At 36.2% G+C, this 23,739-nt stretch overlaps 1 protein-coding gene across 2 annotated transcripts in view; it reads right to left on the reverse strand.

Moving 5' to 3' along the window:
• The window catches only part of HERC3 (HECT and RLD domain containing E3 ubiquitin protein ligase 3), a 135,787-nt gene that overhangs the window by 38,095 nt on the left and 73,953 nt on the right, over positions 1-23,739 (reverse strand). For both annotated transcript variants that reach the window (XM_081303808.1, XM_081303807.1), the window contains 11 exons: positions 21,817-21,941; positions 20,255-20,314; positions 17,015-17,126; positions 15,564-15,753; positions 13,590-13,753; positions 13,352-13,465; positions 5,567-5,590; positions 5,385-5,474; positions 3,968-4,138; positions 2,017-2,160; positions 879-1,045 (listed from right to left, as the gene is read on the reverse strand). In XM_081303808.1, the coding sequence (XP_081159934.1) occupies positions 879-1,045; positions 2,017-2,160; positions 3,968-4,138; positions 5,385-5,474; positions 5,567-5,590; positions 13,352-13,465; positions 13,590-13,753; positions 15,564-15,753; positions 17,015-17,126; positions 20,255-20,314; positions 21,817-21,941 (1,361 nt within the window). The remainder of the gene's footprint in view (positions 1-878; positions 1,046-2,016; positions 2,161-3,967; positions 4,139-5,384; positions 5,475-5,566; positions 5,591-13,351; positions 13,466-13,589; positions 13,754-15,563; positions 15,754-17,014; positions 17,127-20,254; positions 20,315-21,816; positions 21,942-23,739) is intronic.

Here is a 23,739-nt window from a genome sequence, read left to right on the forward strand (position 1 = left end):
ATAGTCTGATAATTTTTCAAAAGGCTAAATATAGAACTATGAACCAAAAATTCCATTCCTAGTATATACCAATAGTAATGAAAACTTATGTCTACACAAAAACTTGTACATAAAAGTTCACAGCAGTATTATTTATAATAGCCCCCAAATAGAAACAACATAAATGTCCATCAACTGATTTATTTGGAAATTAAAATGAAAATAAAAATTCATGCTACAACATAGATAAACCTTGAAATTGTGCTGTGTGTATGCATATATGCAGAACCACATACTATATGATTCCATTTTTGTAAAATAGCCAGAACAAGCAAGTTGACAAGGCAGCAAGTAGATTAGTGGTTGCCTAGAGCTGGAGTATGAAGATGCTCATAGATGATGACAAAGGAGTGCCAGGTTTTGTTGTTTTTTTGTAGGGTGATGAAAATATTCTAAAAGTGACTATGGAATGGTCATACAACTCTGGATATAATAAAGTCACTGAACTGTATTCTTTAAATGGGTACTGTATGGTAAGTGAATTACATGCCAATAAACTTTTGTTTTAAAGTCTCCTTTTTCAATACTCCCTCTGTTTTCCTTGTACTATGACAAGTTTAAAAAGGTTCAAATATTTGTTTTAGGATAAGGAAGCAGAGATATTGTCTTTCTGGGCAGCTATAACCTCTTTTATTTTTTTCCTCTGTCCTTAAAAGTGATAAAAACAGTGCTTCCAGAAACTAGCTGTGTGGATATAGCTTAAGCAAAGCACATACAGTGGACTATGAGGGTTCCATAAACTCAAACTTATGCATATGGTACTTTCAGCCTTTACTCCCTGTGCCAAAGGCAATTAGATCAGTTCCTCACACCCATCTGCATATCTTTTAGCTTTGTACCTTCCTTCAGTGGGTGACAGTTCCTTTAAATCTTCCAAGCCAGGTTTTACGTTCAGTAATTTTTTGTAAAGAGCCAACGGGAAATGGAGATCAACCACGGTGGAGTTGTAGATAGCTAATCCACAGGTTATGCCAATCAAGTGAAACCAGTTGTGCTCTACAAAACACTTTTAGAATGTACATAAATGTGTTAAAAAATAAATGCAGCATTTGCAGCCCTTAAAACACACTACTATTTACCTGAAAAGTTTCAGCATAAAGTAATAAAAGATCACATTCATATTTACTTTCAAGGCAAAGAAACACACCTGACATCTACTATCCCCAAAAGATGCAAGGCAGACAAAGTCAAGCATTTATGGATCCTCTAGTGATAAAGAGAACAGCTTACAGTTATCTAGAGCACAGCTATCCACAGAACTCACAGCAATGATGGAAACATTCTATTTTATGCTGCCTGTTATGGTAGCCACTTGCTACTAAACACTTGAAATGCAGCTGGTGCAAAAGCAAATGAATTATTATTATTTAAGTTTAATTAAAATTTAAATTTAAACAGCCACATATGGCTAGTGACTACCTTTTGGGACAGTGAAGATCTGGGGAGAAAACTCCGGAAAAAATAAATAAATAAATAAATAAATAATAGACTGAATGAAAATGGCTTTTAAAATTTTGCTTTCCTACTAAATTTTTACAAATAAAATGTGTCTATGTGTGCATGTTAATTAATACACATTATTAAAATACAACATTTGAGTACTGACTTTTCACACATCACAAAACCAACTTCTTTGTCACACCATATTCCTTTTTCCCCTCATGGGTAGTAAGACCTGAATCTTACTTACTGGAAATGGCAATGGGGTTCATGGCTGACAAAATGCAATATGAGGTCCAGAAAACAGGCAAAAAATAAAGATTGGATACATTAGATATTTTAAGTTCTTTTCTTGAAAATTTATTTCTTTTAAATTATTATTTCTTTACTATGCTTCCCTTTCCAAGTTAGAAACCAGGGCTGGGAATGTGGCTCAGTGGTAGAGCACTTGCCTAGCATGCAGGAGGACTTCAAAAAGCAAACAAATGATAAACAAAGAAAGTTTAACACAATCCATTTGCGACATTATGAACTTACTGTATCTGAAAACCACAAGAGATTTGAATCCTGATAGTAGGTAAACATTCCATAGATGGGATTCAAAAGTTCTTTTAACAACAAAAGGAAGAACTCCTTTGTAACACCACCAGCATCAACTGCTTCTTCCCCATCAAAGATTACCTTAAAATCATGAAAACAGAGTTAATATTTCAGGGAAATCTATAACAAGTTTCATCATTTTTTCCTCTTTTTTCAGGAAGATTCTCTTCGAAGGTCAGGACACAGAAGGAAGACATAATGGGCTATAACCAATGCAAGGAAAACTCCAAGGTATATCTGCTGGTGACAGCTGCTAGCATAAATGTTTAACAAGGCACTTATAGATGCACACAATTTTTACTAGGTGGTCTTTAAGATACAAAGAAACTCAGAAGTTTAGCACATGTTCACAGAAAGTCTACCACCTATTTAAGGTGAGTAAGATAAACATAAAAGAAGCACTGAATTGGGCACAGTAATGCACACCTGTAATCTCAGTGACAAAAGTGGCTGAGGCAGGAGGATCGCAAGTTCAAGGCCAGCCTCAGCAACTAGCAAGACCTTAAGCAACTTAGCCAGACCCTATCTCAAAATAAAAACTGGGGAAGTGACTCAGTGATATAGCACCCCTGGGTTCAATCTCTGGTATCTCCCCACCTCAAAAAAAAAGCCATTTTATTTTCAAAGAGTAAAATATATAGTAAGAAGTAAATGTTCTGGAACACAGAGAAAAACAATGATAAACTTGAGTAAAAGAATACTTTCTGAAAGAAATACTCTCAACAGGATTCTTGAAGTCACTGAAGCATGTGGAAGGGAGGAGGGCAAAGTAAACAGAAAGAATGAGGGGCTCCATGAATGGCTATAAATAGGCATGTTGGACCCATAATGGTCATTAAGAGTAACAACTACAGCAAACCAACAAATGACACTGAGTTTACCACATGCCAGGACTTAAAAAGCTATTAACCTAAACTTCAAAACAACCTTATGTATAAAAATTATCATCATCCCCATTTTACAGATAACAGCTCAGATTCAGAGCTAACAACAATATTTGAAATAGCTTATACTGTGGATGTATTCAACTCTTCTAAAGCAGGACAAGAATAACGGTAGGGACAAATACTAGGACTCTGATTGCACAGATGCCAGCAGGAGACAACTCACACACACTACAAAGCAAGAACGGCCCCATCTGGGTTAGTGATTGAAAACAGCAATAAGAAGAAAAGCAGCATCTAAATATAAACCAAAAGTTGTAGGAAGAACAACTAGGCAAATTGGTGGGACTTATTAGATATTTTGAAAAGCATAAAAATATTATGGAAATAATCAGTTTCATTTCTTGCCTATTATGTTTCTAAAACCAGTGTTTACAACAGGAGTGGAAATAAAGATACGGAGATACTTTTAAACAACTTGAAATAACTAGAACATCTACTTATACCAAGCATCATGCAAAGCCCTAGTAATACAATAAGGAGTAATACAAACATGTATGATCTAAGGGGAAAAGATAATTTCTTCATTTAATAAGTTTAGATTGCTAAATTTGCCTATCTTCATAAGTCTTGTACACAATTTCACACCTTTACATTTTCCTATTTTATCTTCTCTTAAATCTCTAACAATCAAATCTTCCTAGGTACCCAGTTGAAGCTTTATTTTTTTGTTGTTGTTGTTTTTCTTGGCTTATTTTTAGTCTAAAGAGAGTATAAGAAAGACAGCAGAAACAAAGTCCTATCATTCTTAGAATAATCCACTAGTATTTTTAATCTGATGTTACATTGAGATGTTTGGTGATTTGACAGAAGGAAGTGATAAAATTCTTGTAAAATGAAAGAAAATAATGATTTCACTTCACAATTTTAATAAGATCTTTGCTTTTTCACTGCTTAAAGAAAACTTATGAAGGTATTTAGAGAAATACACTAAAGAAGCTCACTTTGAGAGGCTTTTTCAAATCAATATCAGAATGAATGCTCAACTCTCTTAGGGCATCTCCAACGAGGTTATTCCTGCGAACGTGAAGGACCAGGAAGGGGCTTCTGGCCAGCAGAGGCTCCAGAGTGAGAAGCATGAAGACGTTCTGCAGATTGGCTCCATTGACTGCCACCTGGAACAGCATGTCCAAAACACAATTACTCAGAGTACCCCTGTGTGTGGGAAGAACAACCTGCTATGCCTTGGCATGCTCGAAGAGGTACAGCCATAGAGCAAGCTGTGCCTTGGAACCAGAGAAGGCTGACTGCATTCTTTTGTCTCCCACCCACCCCTTCACTTACACATTTTCAAGTTACTTATGTTCACACAACATACAAGTCTTTCTTACCTGGCTCAGATTAACTGAAACAGTCTATGAATCCTATGATCTATAACCAGGTCCAGAGGAATGATTTAGATTAACTGATTAAGACTAAAATACCAATGTGCTTAAAGAAACATGGCAGAACAGGTAAAGCCATGACTTTTAAACATGGCAGGAAAGAAACCTAATAATCACTAGAAGGTTAAAAAGTTTTCATTTTGATAAAGGCATCCATTTTTCTGGGAAGGCTTTAAATTGTCAATGTCATGGATATATCACCACAAATACAGACACACATGAATAGACAGAAAGACAAAGGAGGGGAGACAGAAAAATAAATGAAGGTACATATCCACCAATAGTAGGAACTGGAAGATTTTGATCGCTATTTCACAAACATGTTTGTAGACTTACAAAATCAATTTTGTTTTACAAAAAAAAAAAGTATTAAAATAAATTAAATAAATCCCTATAACTTAGGTTTCTATTTAATAAAGATCACCAAACTCCACTTATTTCTTTCTCTGTCAGGAGTCAATAAGCTATGGTCCCACAGATCAAATGAAGCTTGCTGCTTGTTTTTTGCATATCTCTCCCACTAAAAATGGTTTTTAAACTTATATGTGATCAGAAAAAAAAAGAAAATCAAAGGAAGAATAATATTTTCTCATATAAATAAATATACAATTCAAATTTCAGTGTAAAGTTTTGTTCAAATATTGCCACTTACTCATATTTATTCGTTTATTATTGTTTATCACTGCTTTTGTGTAATAACAGAGATGAATTGTGTAACAGAGCCTTCAAAGTCTAAAATATATACTATGTGGCTTTTACAGAAAATATCTGCCACTCCTGATCTATATAAATGTGCATTCATATATGTGTATTACAGTCAAAATAAAATTACTGAAAGAAAAAGTAGAACTTTTTAAACAGTTATAATGGAATCCCACCCAGATATTCCTATTAGGAAAATTACAACGATGTCTAGAACTTAAACAAAACACACACACATAGTAAAAAGAGGAAATAACTTTTTTAAACATGATACCTGCATCTGTAGTTCAGCATCAGTCTGCAACATTTTGGTCTTAGCTTGGGCATCAAAAATGAAAGGATACGAACAAAGTGTTACAGCATCCTAAAATAAGACATAGTATTGGCAGTATTATAGTATTGTACAGAGAATACTATTAGAAAAATATATAAGTAAATTTTAAAAGAATCATTTACCTGTATTATAGATGATCTAGCCTTCTGTGTAAAGAAAAAAAAGTCTCTTACTTGGATTATAAAACCTGTTTTTTTAAGCAACATATATTATTATTATTTTAGTTGTATATAGCACACATAAAAATAAAATGAAGGTATTGTGTCTAAGGATAGAACACATGTGCCAGGCAAGTGCTGTACCACTGAGCTACAACCCCAACCCCTAAAACCTCAAGTATTAACCCCTCAAATGTAAAACTAAAACAATAAAATATATAGCCAGGCTCAATGGCACACCCCTGTAATCCCAGCATCTCAGGAGTCTGAGGCAGGAGGATCTCAAGTTCAAAGTCAGCTTCAGCAACAGCGATACACTAAGCAACTCAATGAGACCCTGTCTCTAAAATACAAAATAGGGCTGGGGTTGTGGCTCAGTGGTCAAGTGCCCCTGAGTTCAATCCCCAGTACCCAAAATAAATAAATAAATAAATAACCTATCTGACCATTCAGCCATCGAACTAACACTACTTCAACAGCTGGCTACATTTCAATAGAAAAGAATAGATGCTTTGATGGACACAGAAAAAGAGTTTAAAACTTTTTTAAAAGTTTTAAAGGATCTTTAAAGGCCATTTCACTAACTGTCTATAATTCACAGCATTAATAAACAGGTGATTTACAACCTTGACTTCACAGGTTAATTTTGCTGGGTAAATTGAGTTATCTCTTATTTGAAAAACATTTCAAAAATATGTTTTGAATTTTTTTAAGCTTTGGAATATTTAAACATATATAAATGAGAAATCTCAGGGATGGTACCCAAGTTTAAACATAAAATTCGTTTGTTTCAGATACATCTTATAGGCCTAGCCTGAGGTAATTGTGTACAAGTTTCACAGTGCCAAATTTTCAATTGTGACATCATGTTGGCACTTTAAAAGTTTCATAGTTTTGAGCAACTATTTATTCAGATTTGGGATGCTCAACCTGTGATAAAAATTACATTTTACTTTTAGCATATTGCATGTTCCATCACACTCACGTAAGAGAAACCACGAATGTAGAAAGAAAAGATACCCTGGTTCAGCACTTAGACCAGTACTTTGCCTGTGGAAGATACTCCATGAACATGTGAATGGATTTTTGTGGGTAAAGAACTTAACAAATACGATCACAATAAAGTATATCTAACAGGTTATGTTATAATTTCATATGTCAGATAAAAGAGAAATCTATTCTGAAAATTTGTCAAATTGGTAATATTTGTTACATAATCTAACAGAAACAACAACAAAAATATTGACAACATAGACCATATGTTGATCTGTACCAATATTTCTCCAACAAACATAACCATGGATTTGTTCTGGAATCTAAAAGTGAATTTTTTTTTTTTTTTTTTTTTTTTGGTACCAGGGATTGAACTCAGAGGCACTCAACCACTGAGCCAGATCCCCAGCCCTATTTTGTATTTTATTTACAGACAGGGTCTCACACTGAGTCGCTGAGGCTGGCTTTGGCTTTGAATTTGCAATTCTCCTGCCTCAGCTTTCAGAGCCACTAGAATTACAGGTGTGTGATACAGCGCCCGGCCTAAAAGTGGATTTTTTAAAAATGATTTCCTAAACATAATACAAACACATTCTGAATGACTTCCTCATAATTATGTTACCACACAATTTACATTTATTTTAGTGTCTACCGACAGTGCCACATAAATACTTAATTGTTCAAGGGTAATGAAAAAAGCAGTCTTGCCAGGGAAATGCTTCACTTTCAAAGAAAAGGCCAGGCTTGCTGCATGAATGAGGTTTAACAGCAGATGAGAGGAGGAAGGAGCTGAGTCATTCCAGGCCGACAGGCAGTGAAATTTAGGAGCTACACCTGAGAGTGCAGGTGCTCCCCATCCACAATGCAAGAGTGATTAGGTTTTACCCTCCACATGAAGTCAGTGAGGTTAATAATTGTTTAAATACCACGTGAATAAGAAATGTAAACTTCCTTTTGTGTTTATATCAAAGGTATTTAGGCTGCTTTTGCCAAAAGCAATGACACTGGCCTGCAGGCCAATGGGAAACTAAAAGCAAGATAAACCTTGGGCTGGGGATGTGGCTCAAGCGGTAGCGCGCTCGCCTGGCGTGCGTGCGGCCCGGGTTCGATCCTCAGCACCACATACCAACAAAGATGTTGTGTCCGCCGAGAACTAAAAAATAAATATTAAAAATTCTCTCTCTCTCTCTCTCTCTCACTCTCTCTCTTAAAAAAAAAAAAAAAAAAAAAAAAAAAAAGAAAAGATAAACCTGGACATTTCTACCTTCATTTTGTATCTGTCTCCTTGATTACTTGAACACAGGTCCCTGATCAGCTCTGCATGTGGGCATGTTAATGACTTATGGAGTATTATACAAGGTCATGAAGCTGAAATTTACCTAACTTATCTTATTCTCCTTTCTAGTCGGAGGACACCAAGATAAGAGTAAAATATTTTCAGAATTTGCATGGATGTGTCACTGCCCAACCTTTGCAGTGGCACCTAGAAGTCTCTTAAGTCATTTCCCTAAACCTGCAATCACACTGAATTCCAGGAACAGAAAAGCCCTGGGGCCATACTGCTCCATATTGAGATCACCCCCCTAAATGGGAGCATTTACCCCATTACAGGAAAAGGCTGCCCCTCTAAAGAGAAGTAGTCACCTCATAGGAACCTGGTTGCCTACTCGAGGGAACCAGCCACCTCACAAAACCATTCCATGGCCTGCCTGGTCATGTATGATCAACCAGGCCATGGCCTGACCTGAATGACTTACATGCTACCAGCTAGGCAAACCACTCAGCCACACAAGCCTACAACCCTGCTTTGTTTTCCTTTTCTATAAAACCTCAAAAAGTTTGTCAAGTCCTTGATGACAAATCTTTGGTCACCGTACCCCTTTCTCTGTTCTTCCCAGAGAGACCACACTGATTAAAGCTCCTTTCTTGCACTTTGATTGGCACATTGAGATGGGTGGTCAAGCTTAGTCTGTTGGGACTACCAGGGCTGGGGCTTTTGCCCAAGGACTCTCTGGTAAGATTTATGCATATTTAAATAAGATCATTTAAAGGCAATTTTAATTAAAATCTACCCAGTTAATCCTTTAGAACTAGATGCCTCTAGGGATCATGGAACATTTCTTTAGACTAAAAAACAATCATCACAGACACTTCCAGTCCAGTGAGACCAGGTACAGACTCTTGCCTATATAATCCAGGTCAATCAGACTGACTCTCATACCCTACATATCCAATTACTTTGAATTTAAGAACTGGGCATACTTAAAAACAACAACTGTGCTATAACATACTACCATGGAAAATAAAATTCTTCAAGTTTAGGTACTTACAAAAGATCCTGGGAAATTCAATTGAAACTGATACCAATATTTAGGATTTTCTAATTCTTCTCAAGAAAAATCAGTTTACTATCAGCATTGTTTGTTTATTCTCAAGGGAGACGATCTTGAATGTATGTTGGTATATAAGACAAGGTAAATATTTGAACAATTTGAATGTAAAAAGTGATGTATAGGAGAAGTGATAATGAAATTGGCTAAGGTGAGGACATAACTATGCATAATTTCCTTAAATAACAAAGTGCTCAAGTTGTTTTTCCAGAATCCACTCAAGGATAGTGCAAAGCCATCTTTTCAAGAATGGACATGCACAAAAGCTACCAGCTCACTAGTCAATGACATTTGACATCACATGTTCAAAATCCCCTATGCCAAACATAATTCCTCCCAAAAGAGGTCCTCTTGACCCGTGAAGAGGAATGAGGACTGTATGCATCTGCACAAAAGAACCCTAAAACTTCCCCTTCTAGCCAGCTTCTCCCCTCTCACTCCCTATAAACTCCACATACCAACTTATCAGGGCAGAATATCTGAGCTTACAGCTCCTAACCTCCTTCCTAGTTATATGTACGATAAAGCTCTTTGTGTGTGCATGTGCGTGTGTGTGTGTGTACAAAACTGGTGCCATGATATTGGCTTCTATGTTCATCAGACACTGAGCCCATGCTTGGATATCACTAACATTAACTACAAAAATACCTGTGGCATTACAGGGTCCTAAATACCTCACATTTGTAAGTACTGGTATTTTTATTGGTGTAATATATTACTTCAGCCATCAGCAGGAGTTATTTCTATCTCTTGGCTCTCTCCAGTCCCACTCCTGTTCTGATTCTTTACCATCCTCTCCCTGTGCAAGCCCACCACAAGCCTCCCTGCCCATCTTTAATACCCACATTTGGCACTTTTAGTCCCTCTCATCATCCCTCACTGATTCTTCCCTATTCCCCAATGCCAAAGAATCCAGTTGGAAGGTTGATCTGTCTACTACAGAAGAGAGGTGTTAAATTGAGGCAGGGTCACCATTCTCTCAGTGAGGTGGGTTGGCTGGAATGAAATTCCAATTTCCTCAGATAGGAGCTAGAGCCAAGGCCAGAGAGAAGCTACCCAGAGTTGGTGATCTAGAGATGTCTGCAGGGGATCTACCAAGGCAGGCAGAGAGTCAAGGTGCCAACTCTAAGGAAGGCAAAGGAAGGAAGAGTACTCAATCAAAAGAAGTTGCAGATCTAGATGAAGGTCGCTCTATACTCTATAATTTTTTATAAGTCTATGAATTTTTATATTTGAAAAATAATTTTACTGATTTTCTTTTGTAAAGATTGACTTTAAGAAACTGCATTAATACTGGCATTTCTCTATTATGTGAAATGAGTCTGAATGATGTTTGTGCCACTACTGCTGTTTCTAACCTAGAAAGACACATACACAGGCTGATCGGATATTTGATCACCTCGTACAAAGCTGTTTCTCATTCACTGCCCCAAAATCATTCTAAAGCAAAGTTAGTGGACCATATTTCCAGATTCTGACCCAAAATGGGGTTGCACTGTGACCTAAATCCACTTTTGAAGTGTATGAAATAGAAGCAAGTTAGCAAGAAAATGGTATAGAACTGAAAAACTAAGAGTAACTCTTTTTTTTATGCCAATGTTTCCTAAATGTGGCTGTGACTAGGGCAGTACGCATTTACATAAAACCTGCAGTCCTGGGGAGGAAACCCAGCCACCTCTTCTTAGGGTTTACCTTGTCTAACACTTGTAGAAGACAGGTACTGCCCCCTTGAGCTGCATCTCCTTTAATACAGCAAGATGTCAAGGTTTTTCCAGCTTTTATTTTCGAAGGATTTATGAATTCCTTACCTGTGCTGCCCTCTATGGGAGCTTACAATGACATTCTGTGCTATTTGGTTTTCAAGCACAGATGATGGCAACTTATTAACTGAAATAAACCATTATCACCTTTTCTTAAAATGAGCAAAACTCAGCCACTTTAGAATGCTATATCTGAACAAATGTGCTCTAACCCTTTATATTTTTTCATTGTAGCCTCTGCATTGAATACACTAGCAAAGACAGACACCTTATCCAGGTCAGGTCTCCATCTCTAGTAACCAGTCCAGACATATGACATTCATGAGGTGCTGAAGAACTGTTTAAAATAGTTATTAAGGGCTCATTATAATGCCAAGCACTCTGCCAATAGGGACCTCTTTCCATGCTTTCTCCCACTGAATTCTCACAATACTATTATAATTTTCATTCACAAATAAGGATGCTAGGCCTATAGAAATTCAGTGACTTATCTAAGCCATAGCCAGTAGACCAGAATTGAGATCTGAATCCAGTTCTTTTGATGGAAATATGTGGTCTGTGCTATATACTGCTTTCTCTGGTACAACGCTAAAAAACTAATTTTAAAAATCCATTTGTAGGGCTGGGGTTGTCACACACCAAGTACAGCTAATTTTGTCTTTCCATAATAACTACATTAATTACTGAAGAGGAAATGGGCATCTATTATCCAAGATCTGATACTTGGTTATAACATTTTGAGAGAAAGGAACTATAACAAATGGTAAAAGTTACTAAGTACCTCCATTCAGAGACTATAGTCATGATAATCTAGATTTTTTTTTCATGAGCAACTTCTTTTTCAGGATCAAAAAAATTTTTTTAAATTATTGAGTTGGTCAAGTGTATGATATGTCAAGATCATTGTACTGTCATGTGTAACTAATCAAAACAAAAAAATTATTGAGTTGGTGGAAAATTGTTTATTTTGAAAATTCTCCAGGTATCCATTTCTTCACCTGGAAACAAAGCAGTTGACCTAAATAGTTTATAAGGCTTATTTTAATGCTTAGCATTTTATTATTTAATGGAAAAAATCACAAAATGATAAAACAGAAAAGCTTATCTTTCACAACTTCTAAATTCAGTGAGAACACAGTTCATTGCTACCTCCATGTTAAATTTCCTATGTCAACTCATTTAGAATACTAAATATTTAAAAATATTCTGTTTTTTCAGGGTAATCATAAAATCTTTTAAAATTATAACACCATCAATTTTTAAAATTCTCCACAGAAAAAAATACAACTTTATGTTCAGCACAGGTCATATATTATCTGACAAAGAAAACAACCCTGTTTGTTTAATTAAATAAACCTATTTAAATGTCTAGCTTTTGGAGACCACTGCTGAACTCCAAAACTCTACAGGGAAAATATCACCCTAATGTTGCTCATTGATCTGTTCAACTCAAAAAAGACTCACCTCAGATGTATTTGTTGCACATAGCTTCACTAAATACAATAACCAAATTATCATTCTGTTTTCTGACATAACTCAAATTTATACATATGCCACAGATGGGGACTCCTGAAGAGCCTTGCACATATACCAAGCCAGTCTGCAATCAAACTGAGCAGTTCCTTCAATGCCAGGGATGGTAGGCAGGAATCCACAGTCCCCTGAACAAATGTCTAACATATGTGAAAGCTGGGTCAGGGATGTGCAACATTCTTACACAAACAGTCCTAAATCAGAGACATACAGGGTCTAGGCAACTGGCACATGACAACTAAAGTAGGCTGGCTGTCAGAAGACAATAATTAGCAAATGATACGTTCCTCAATGTCAGGGATAAATCAATCTGCATTGGGAACTGTGGTACACATAAAGCCTCATCTAAAGAGCCACCACTGAACTCTAGCCAGTTGGTGCCATCTGGGACGACAGGCTGCGTTGCCAGATCTTCCAAGTTTCAAAAAAAGCTGGAAATTCATATTTTCATATGTCTGGATTTTTAAAAATTGTGATAAAAAATAAACACATAAAATTTACCATATTCACCATTTTTAAAAGTTCACAGTACTGAGACTATGCATACTGTCATACAATGGATCTACAGAACTTTCTCATTATAAAACTGAAGTGCCATGTCCATAAAATAACAACTCCCATTGTCCCCGCCACTGGCCCCTGGCTACCATTATTATACTTTCTGTTTCTATGAATTCTGATTACTTCACATAACTTGATTTTTTGTTTTATTTATTTATTTATTTTTTAATGTGGTCTTGGGGATCCAACCCAGAGCCTTGCACATGCTTGCACACTTTATCACTAACTTAGATCTCCAGCCTCAGACACCTTGATTTTTTAAATGTTGGTAACTAATAAAATTCATAACATTCTAGGTGACTACTCATTTATGACTCCTCATGATAATTATGATTACCTAAAGCGCTTCCAAGTTTCCAGAATGCAAAATTCAACTAGGTAAAAGACAGATATGACACTATCAAAGTCAGACAAATTATATGGTTCCATTGTGCTTTTCATGTCCTTATTTGTGCTCTAAAAAAAAAAAAAAAGGACTAAAGGTTTAAAATATGCTTTACATGAATTCTTACCATCCCTGCTTGATGCAAGAACCACATGAGGTAGTCTTCCTGAATGTCCACGAGACTGGAAATCTCAGGAATGTAAAATGCATCATATTCCACATGTTTCACTTTAAGATTTACCTGAAGAACAAAGAACAATTTAACCCAGAGAACGGAAAAACAGCTTCCCAGAGAACATCTCAGTAGGATATTTTACATTTCTACCTATTCACCCCATCTCCACACTGGCTCCTCCTATGCTCACCTTATATAATTTCTCCAAGAGCTTGAGAGCTGCTGTAATATAATTGTTAAACAGTACAGGAATTAAGAACGTCTTTCTCCCTCTCAGTAGATAAAGGACTGCTCCTTTATAGAGGTTTATCAGCTTCATGAAATACTTTGGGCATACCTGAGACCACCAGTTATCTTAAGAAAAAAAGAAAATAACATTTTAATTCATTACCTTGAGCAAGTTTTCTGCCTGCTAACTAAAAATTCCTATAGCTAAAAGATACACATTAGACTAAATGTAGTTTCCCCAAACTGACTGTAAAAAGAATCCATTAAAACATTTCTGGAGAGAGCAGCAGTTGTATAAGACTCCCTAGAGTTTTGTTTTGTTTTGTTTTGTTTTTTGTAAAGCTTGATCTGATTTTTTTCAAAGGCTTATATAAAAATTCAATTCCAAGACTGCATGGGAACAAGAAACAAATATTGGGGGCAGGAAGCATGTCTACTGTATCTTTCCAAACAGTGTTCATATGTCCTCGTGCTATGTCAGCACTATTCTCAGCCATTTCAATCCTACACCAGGGATGTAAATGATGATGTGCCTTAAAAGTGACAGAAACACAGAAAACATTCCTTCCCTTCTACAAGCATAATTAATTGAAAAACTACATTTGCTTCTCTCTAAACATTGCTTTCTCATAATCAAACAAAAAGATTATGCTGCTGTCTTCTATTTTGTTAGGAAAAAACCCAGCCATATTAAAATATTTAGACAATGAAATAATATGATACCTGGGATTTCCCTTAAAATATCCCATCGAAAAAAAATAAAATATCCCATTAAAATATAAAAAGGTAGGTTGGGGGTACAAAATAGAAAGGACAAAGTATCGATAACTGTTCAGTTTATGTGATGAGTATCTGCATTGTTCTCTCTACTATAAGGTATTCCTTTAAATGTCAATAATCAGAAGTTTACAATAAATTAAGCATAACACTGAACAACTCTCATCTCTTTTATGTCATTAGACCTGGAAAAAGAAGTTTTAAAACCCCAAAACTTAAAAGTCAGGTAATATCTCTTCAGAGACTACCATCTTTCTAGCTCATTTCCTGAGGAAATGTGCCCCCAAAGGATTTTGAGCTTAAAAAAATTCACTACTAACATATTAATAATGCGTTCATTATTTGTTTTTATCTCTTGTGCAAACGTGGAAGCAATATGGAAAAGCCAGAAACAGGTCTCTTCACTTAAACCGAGACCATGCTCAAGTAACATCCCAGTCCATCTGGAACACAGAAGTTACTGAGTTGCAATAAACACCTAAAAAAAAAATTACCAGTGGGGGAAAAAAGTAAAAAGCCGGTCGGGTGACAGACTTTCTGTACTTGATTAATAAAAACATCTCAGGTGACAGACTTTCTGTACTTGATTAATAAAAACATCTCAGGCGCTACTCCCATGAGAGACACTCTCCAATTCACTGAGGAACGGAAGGTTCTTATCTCAGCAAAGTGTCCGGAGCCTGCAAAAATCAGTGTGGACTCAACTGTCCTAAAAAAGAAAAACAAAACAAACATTTGGTAAGTCCCCACTAGGTCATTTTCTGCCTCTCCTTTCTTGGAGATCTCTGCATCACCAAAATTGTTCATTTCACTCCCACCCCCTAAAGAAGGAGAGATACTAATTCTTGAGGCACTATTAACTACACAAGTGGGAGGGGAAAAAAGTAGTTTAAAGTTGAATAATCTGACTTTGTGGTATTTTAAAATCAAATTAATCTGGCATTAATCACTTCAAATAAACTAAATAAACGGTTCAATTTGCTCAAATTGCAAACAGGGTTATAGTTAAAACTTAATGGTAAAGAAAGAAAGGTTTAAATGTTAAAGCTCTAAAATGACAACAGATAGATTCTTGAATCTCAATCCACTGAGAGCCAGTGGTTACACCAACAAAATAAACAAGAACAAAACCACTGGTATTAAATTTTAGCACATTCACCTAATACTTTGCTAGGGTTTGTATCCAGTCGCAGAATGGCCATTGCCAAGGGAATAGTCAATGTTATATAATACTTGGAATCCTGGAGTAGGGGAAACTCAGGTAGTATTAAGTAGATCCTCATTGCTTCAACATCTGGTGGTGAACTTGACAACTGGGGAATCAGGCAACTTTCAAAGCTGTTTAAGATCTGTATGACAGAAAAGAATAAGAAATTCAAATATCCCTGATATCTAGTTAACTTATCTCTAAATTCTTAAGCTATTTGATAGACTCAACTCTTATTCATTGGTCCAGGCTCTCAAAATACATTAGGGAAAAGAAAGGCCAAAAATTCCTACCTATGCAGACCTAATATTCTGAAGGGACAATTCCTCAGAAAGATTAAAGGCAAAAAGAAAGCAAAATGTAGGTCAAATTCCCAAAATGAATATTTATACAAAATTAAGGTGTGTTCAATACTTGGTCTTTTCATCATAACTTTTTTTTTTTTTTTTTGGCAGTGCTGGGGTTCAAACCCAGAGCCTCACACATGCTATGCGAGCATTCTACCACTTAAATATATTCTGCAGTCCATTTTTTTTTCTTACAAGTTCAATTATTCAATTGAAAAAAAAATGCATTTGAAAGGTATACTCATACATTGCTGGTAGGACTGCAAATAGGTATAACCACAATGGAAAGCAGTATAAAGACTCCTCAGAAAACTTGGAATGAAACCACCATTTCACCCAGCTATCCCACTCTTTGATTTAAATCCAAAGGACTTAAAATCAGCATACTACAGTGACACAGCCACATCAATGTTTATAGTAGCTCAATTCACAATGATTTAACTATGGAACCAACCTAGATTGGCCCTTCAGCAGATGAATGGATAAAGAAATGTGGTACATATACATAGCCATAAAGAAGAGTAAAATCATGATATTCGGGCTAGGGATATATCTCAGTTGGCAGAGTGCTTGCCTTGCATGCACAGGACCTGGGTTCAATCCCCAGCACCACAAAAAAAACAAACAAAATTATAACATTCACCAGTAAATGGATGGAAGTGGAGACTATCAGGCAAATGAAACAAACCAATCCCCAAAAACCAAAGGCCGAATATTTTCTCTAAAATGCAGATGCTAATTCACAATAAAGCAGGGAGCACTAGAGAAGAATGATGTTACCTTAGATTAAGAAGAGAGAAGTGAAGGAAGGGGAAAGGAGGGAATGTGGGGATAGGAAAGACAGTAGAATGAAACAGACATTATTACTTTATGTATATATGTGACTGCACGACAAGTATGATTCTACAACATGTACACTCAGAAAAAATGAGAAATTATATCCCATCTATGTATGATATATCAAAGTGCATAAATACATTCTACTGTCATGTATAACTAATTAAAACAAATTTAAATTTTTTTTTTAAATGCACTTTATAAATGTAAGAAACATACCTGTTCTAGAATCATGGAGTGCTGAGAGTTCATTAATTTCTCAAATAATACCCTAGTTGAGTTCAGATCAATCCCAGGAATTTTGGGACTTGTTTTAAAATGTTCATCAATCCTAAACAAAACAGAACAGAAAAATATAATCATCATCATCGTCATTATTATCATCCCATAACAAACACACTAATAAAAATCATAAAATAAGTATATAAAATGCTTTGCCATTTTGATCAGTTTTAAATTTAACCTGGCAGACAAAATCCAAAAGAATATCATACTTTGGGGAAGCCCAACAGAATATCTTCACAAGAATACCTTTTTCAAAATGATTTTAAATTTTCAAGGAATGTTTTCCCTACAAGTCAAAGAATAAGAACAACCATGTCAGGCTGAGACAACCTTGAAGTTCATAAACAAACATTAATTCCTGGATTTACTTTTTGTGTTTTTTAATCTTTCTCTGTAACTGTGCTATCTCTGGTCTAGTTGTAGATGCTGTGGTTAGATGAAGAAAAACACTGCCTGTGCAAACTGGCCCACTCACCACAAATGGCAAGTACTACCTTCTTCCTGAAATTCCTTAATGCATTTAAAATAAGAATCTGATCTGCAACAAATGCAAAGTTATTGTCTCTCTCAGTTAACAGAAGGGATCAATTACGTTCACCCAAAAACTAATTTCATAGCAAATGTTTTTAACTTCCTGGCAATGAAATCATTTTTCCAACCTTAAACAGTCAGCCTTTCAGAGACTTAGAGAATGTCTCTCAAATTCCTACTCTTGAACATACTGCATTTATTAATTTACAAGAGAGATATTTGAAAACAGGCTTCTGTTTATTAATAATCACATTCAGAAAGTTTTAGCACTTTTCTGACATTCTGTTACAATTTCTGAAGATACAAGTATGTTTTCTAACACTGAAGAAAATCATACATGTTGCAACTTAAACGGTCAAACCAAGAGGAGTTTCTTGGACTTTCTTTGTTGGACTTTTTATTGTTCTAAAAATAAGTCTGTCCCAAACTAATTCTGGTGTTCCAAATGTAACCTTCCATATACTTAGAGGTACTTTCTACTATGCTGTTAAGAAAAAACAAAATCCTTTATCTATATGTATATACTGATTTATGAAATTGGTTTCCTATGCATATAATAGAAGAGCAGCCTTTCTGAAATAGTACAAATGTCAGTTTTTTAAAAACCTTTACCCACAACTGTAATGAATACATGATCTATGAATGAATAACCCAAGAAGTCTGGCCAAAAGCTATTCCCAATCTTCATAAAAGCTATCCTTCTAGAACAGGGTTTTCACCCTTGATTGTCACTGACTCTGGGAGCCAAACAACTCTGCATTGGTCAGGTGGGACTGTATGATGTTTAGCAGCATCCCTGGCCTCTTCCCACTACATCCAAGAAAATACACTGCAACAACCACAAACATCAGCAGACATTGCCAAATGTCCCCTAGGGAACAAAGCCACACTGGTTGAGAACTGCTGCTCTAAAAGACCAACATCAGCATAATCGAGAATACCTTTCACTAGAAGAAAAGCTTAATTATTAAACATGAAATGAATTGAATGATCCCATTCCAGCTGCCCTAATATATGAGTAACTGACTGAAATATCTAACTGTAACTGCAGAGAATTTCTGAAGTGACCATTTGTTGGGTTGTGTCTGGTTAATTTTAGATGTCAATTTGCCTGGATTATGGGATGGTAACTGGTAAAGCACTATTTCTGGGTATGTTTGTAACAGTTTCTGGAAGAGACTGGCATTTGAATCAATGAACTTTGTAAGGAAAATTCACCTTCAACCAATGTGGGCAGGCACCATCCAATTGGCTAAGGACCCAAACAGAACAAAAAGGCAGAAGAAAGGCAAATTCACTGTCTCTCTATTCTGGAACTAAGACAACCTTCTTCCTCTTCCCTTCCATAGCAGAACTCCAGGTTCTTTGGTCTCTGGGCCTTATACTAAAGGCCCCCGAGGTTGTAAGGCCTTCAGTCTCAGACTAAGAATCATTCCATCAGCTTCCCTGGTTCTAAAGCCTGAGACTGAACCAGTCTACTAGCTTCCCTAGTTCTGTAGCTTGCAGAAGGCACATCAGGAATGTCATCTCAGCCTCCATAATCATATGAATCAATTTCCACAGTATATCCCCTCTGATCCATCCATCCAATTTGTTCTGAACCCTACAGTGTGGATCTTGAGAATGTCCCCCAAAGATATATGCATTGAATATTTGTCCCCAGCCTGTGGTGCTATTGGGAGTGGTAGAACCTTCAGGAGATGAAGTCAACTGGAATGAAGTTAAGTCATTGGGGCCATGCCCTTAAAGAGAATATTAGGACCCCAACTCCTTCCTTTCTCTCTCTTTTGCTTCCTGGCCACCAAGAGGTACTGAGTAGCTTCCTCTGTTACACTCTCCTACTATGTTTCCTCACCATGAGACCAAAAGCAATGTAGCCAACTGCCCATGGACTAAAAATCATTTAAACCACGAGTCAAAATAAACTTCTCCTATTTTAAGTTTGACTACTGAGTATTTGTTACAGTAATGGACAGCTGACCAACATACTCATCTTCAAGTCTCATTAGTCTGATTACTGGCAGAAAAGGACTGACAGATGATCAGGATTTGGTAGCATCAAAGATCCAAACCCATGACAAAACTCTTTTGATGAATTATGTTCTTGAGAGGGATATTTGCAGAAGGAATACAACCAAACAAATGTTCTATTTGTTGCCTGTGGAGCTCAGCCTCAAATATAATTTCCCAGTGAGCTGGGCTGAACTGGAATCCAAGAAGCCACTAAGTTTCTTTGGAACTCTTCCCTAAACTTACTCCTTTTGAGAAAAGAAAAAACAAAATGGTAAAGCAAACCAAAGAAAACAAGGAAATTATTTAAAGATTAAGAGTTCACTAACAGTAAAGCACAGATCTTGGGGCTAACATTTTAGAATATCCTGAAATTCTGACTTTGAATTACACTAATTCTTCCTGAGATATAGTCTTTCTCATTAGTAATCTGCTTCTCTGCCAAACAGGCGTGATTCAGCATTGTCCTTCCTGATCTCCTCTAATTCATCATTCTTAGGCAATCCAATTTTTGTGGAGAGCATCAGTTTTTTCACTGAATTAAACCCAACTACTGTCAAAAAGAAAAAGTCTTTTTCACCTTTTGGTAAGTGTTTGCATCAGATGTGGGTTTTTTCAGACTAAGTCACTTACTTTTTTTCAAGAAAACTTCCATTCCAACAGGCTGCAGAAGATAATATCTGAACAACGCCACTGCTCAAAAGAGAGAGAGAGAGAGAGAGAGAGAGAGAGAGAGAGAGAGAGAGAAAAGAAGTCTTTAATAATTTTTAAAAATATGGTTATTTGAGCACCAGCAATAAGTTAGTCATTATTTATTTCACACCCTCACTGAACAGATTTCATTTATGGCAGCTCTTAGATTAACCTTGAAAAACATACATTTGCTTTAGATAAATAGTGTGTCACATATTAAAATGAGCAAAACCTTATATTTTCCATACATTATTTTTTAAAAATAAAAATATCAAAGCTCTTAAAAGAATAAATCTTGGGCTGGGGTTGTGGCTCAGTGGTAGAGCGCTCACCTAGCATGCACGAGGCCCTGGGTTCGATCCTCAACACCACATAAAAATAAATAAATGAACAAAATAAAGGTATTGTGTCTAACCAAAAAATAAATATTAAAAAAAAGAATGAATCTTGCTCCTGATAACAATCTTGAACATTCTCCTACCACAAACCATTTAAAACATGCCCTACTTTACCTCTAAACATAAACAAAACAAAGCGTGGGCTGTTATTTCCCCCACAAAAATTATTTGTGCAAATTAATAATTAATCAACCATTTCCTTGTATTTTATTGCCCTATTGAGAAAGAAACTAAAAGTTAGTGCAATGAGCATTTCTGTTACCTATTTTATATAGGCTCTCAGAAAGTAGTGTGAGGATCCAGAATAAAACTGCATATCAGGATCCTGGATACTCTTATTTAGTATAAGGAGAAGGGAAGAAATAAAAATATATGGCTAGGGAGAAGACGTCAGTAATTTCTGTTAATCAGAGAAAGATCTTTAGAGATTACTTTTTCCCTCTCTACTACTGGTGAAACACAGGGTCTCTGACTCCCCCTGCTGATAATCAGCCTGGTCCTCTTCTCACCCCTACACCCCTTCCATTACTATGCTCATTTCTAATCTTAGTATACATTAGACTCTATGACAAAAAGGAAATGCTAAGGAAAGCCAATGAAGGTATATAAAATGATGCAGAAAATATTCTAGTTTGATAATAAAACAAACTTGATTAAAGGCCTCAATACTTTTTACTATACATTTTTTCCCTATATGACAACGAATTCCCATTTCAACTAATCATTTTGAGTGAGGAAAATGCTAGAAACTATTCATTTTAAATAAGAGAAAATGCTTCAGAACATGAATGTGAAGAAACCCATTAGGGTTATACAACATAATACTGAGCACAAAGGATGACTTAGGCTCTCTTTGGTCAGGAAGACCTTACACTGGAAAAGGCAGGCTGAAAAGTATACTCTGTAAGAAAAATGGGAAGCAATCACCGTTACTGGGGCCTCATGAGACTAAACCCTGAATAAATGTGTATGGGGCTGGGGGAGGATTCCCTAAATGTAAAACTCCATCTATATTCATAGCCTCAACATAGAAGTAGGGTGGGAAAAAAATCACTAAGCTAAAAAGTTCTAACATGGAAAAACTAAAGACAAGCAATCACGTACTTGATTGTATTTGCATTGTTGTGTTCTGAGAGTTTTTGTCTCCAAACTGCTATGGTTTCATCATTTATTAGACTGGTATAATGTGCTTGGTTCATGGTCCTAAAGTCAACAGCAGGAGAAGAATTCTGGAAATTAAACAGTGAAAGAAAATTATGTAGCATGGATTTTTCCTCTTCTTCCCCCCCCCCCCACCATACACTCACCGCTTTGGTTCCACTCATGAGCTGAAAGCTGTGGAGCACTGCCCAGATCGCTCCCACTTCAGAAGGAGGCACTCACTCCCCAGTTGCAGGGTATGCAGGCTCCTGACTGCTCCCACTTGGGCTTACCCTTAGCTATTGCTTCACCCCTGATACATCCAATGCCAGAGTGAAGTGTGGTATAAGAGCCTAACCTCCTTCCCTCAACTCAGGACTGGCTGAAGGACCATCCTAACTCTAGAGTCCCGCAAGAACTGGCCAAGGCTTCTGCTATAACAGAATTAAAGGTCAACTTCTCCCTCTGCCAAGCCCTGCCTCTTTCACCCCTGAATAAATGTTCTAGAGAGTGAGCATACCCCCTAAAACTTTGAGCCTCAAGGTCTATTTCCCAAAAAAACCAACCCAATATGACTTTTACAGATTTTCCCCCCTTGCTTTAAATCACTATAACATCAAGGCTTCTAAGGCTTAGTAATTATGATTTTTTGGCCAAATTCCAGTAAAATACATTATTAAAAAGTCAGTTGAATTTGAACCTATATTGCAAATAATTTATGAAAATTTAATGCCCATTTTTATGTCTTGCTCCAAGTATACAGCTGTAAGCTTATGAGAAAAGTGTCAAAAAGGATGTTAATAATGGCCTTAAAAATCCCAGCACTGTACAAGCTTTATCCAGTGAGGCTTAAAAAGACAAAGAACTTTCACTTTCTAAAATTGCTTGTTTTCAGCTTTATTTTTCCCCAATTTTGTTCATGATCTAGAAGTAAAAAGCTGTTGATGGGGTGTTTATACCTTCTATACTTGACACTAACAAAGAGGGGGAAAGTAAGAGCAAAGCAAATATCCATTCATTCACAGAACTATCATTTTTTTCTTCTTTGTATTTAAACATAAAACATAACTTTCAAAATAAATTTTCCTGGTTACTTTCCTATAGTTGTAAGATACCACTATAGGGAGAAAAAAAAATGGCATGTACTTCATTAGAGATGCTTGACAAAGTTTTTGATCAGTTGGATCTTATTAACCATTATACTAAAATGGCCACAGACATATTGAGAAACTCAAAATAATATTGAAATACAACAGAAAGAACATGAAAGCCAAAGGGGAAAACACACACACACACACACACACACACACACACACACACTGCTTTTCTTTCCACTTGTGGTTTTAAAATCACTATTATGTAAATTTTAATTAATTCCCCCATTCAAAGGGGCAACAGAAACAAAATATTTACAAAAACACTGACATGGAACTATTTTCTTATTCTTTATTACATTTCCAAATAAACCACAGATGCCTTAGGTGAAATACAATCTTAAAATCACTTAACCAAGAAAGAGCATCATGCCCTCCCTCCCAGTGTGGAGGTCAAAACCCTGGACCTTCCACATGCTAACAAGTGTTCTTCCTCTGAGAAACAACCCCAGCCCTCGGGTCCTTCTATACATTCAGGCCAAAAAGAAAAAATTGCTCTAGATCAGTGTTTCTCAACTTTGGCTGGACTTTGAATCACCAGAGGATGTTTAAAAATTGCTGTTAACCAAGTAACACTCCACATTATTTAAATCAGAATCTCTACAGGTGTATTTTTTAAAGCTCCCAAGTAATTCCAATGGGTAGCCAAGGTTGAAAATTATTGTCTAATACTACTACTACTAAATAACAATAATAATAATAAGCATTAAGTCATCCAACAGGCTTTGAGGCT

The sequence above is a fragment of the Spermophilus citellus genome, assembly GCF_964194105.1.
Source record: "Spermophilus citellus genome assembly, chromosome: 8".
Classification (NCBI taxonomy): Eukaryota; Metazoa; Chordata; class Mammalia; order Rodentia; family Sciuridae; genus Spermophilus; species Spermophilus citellus.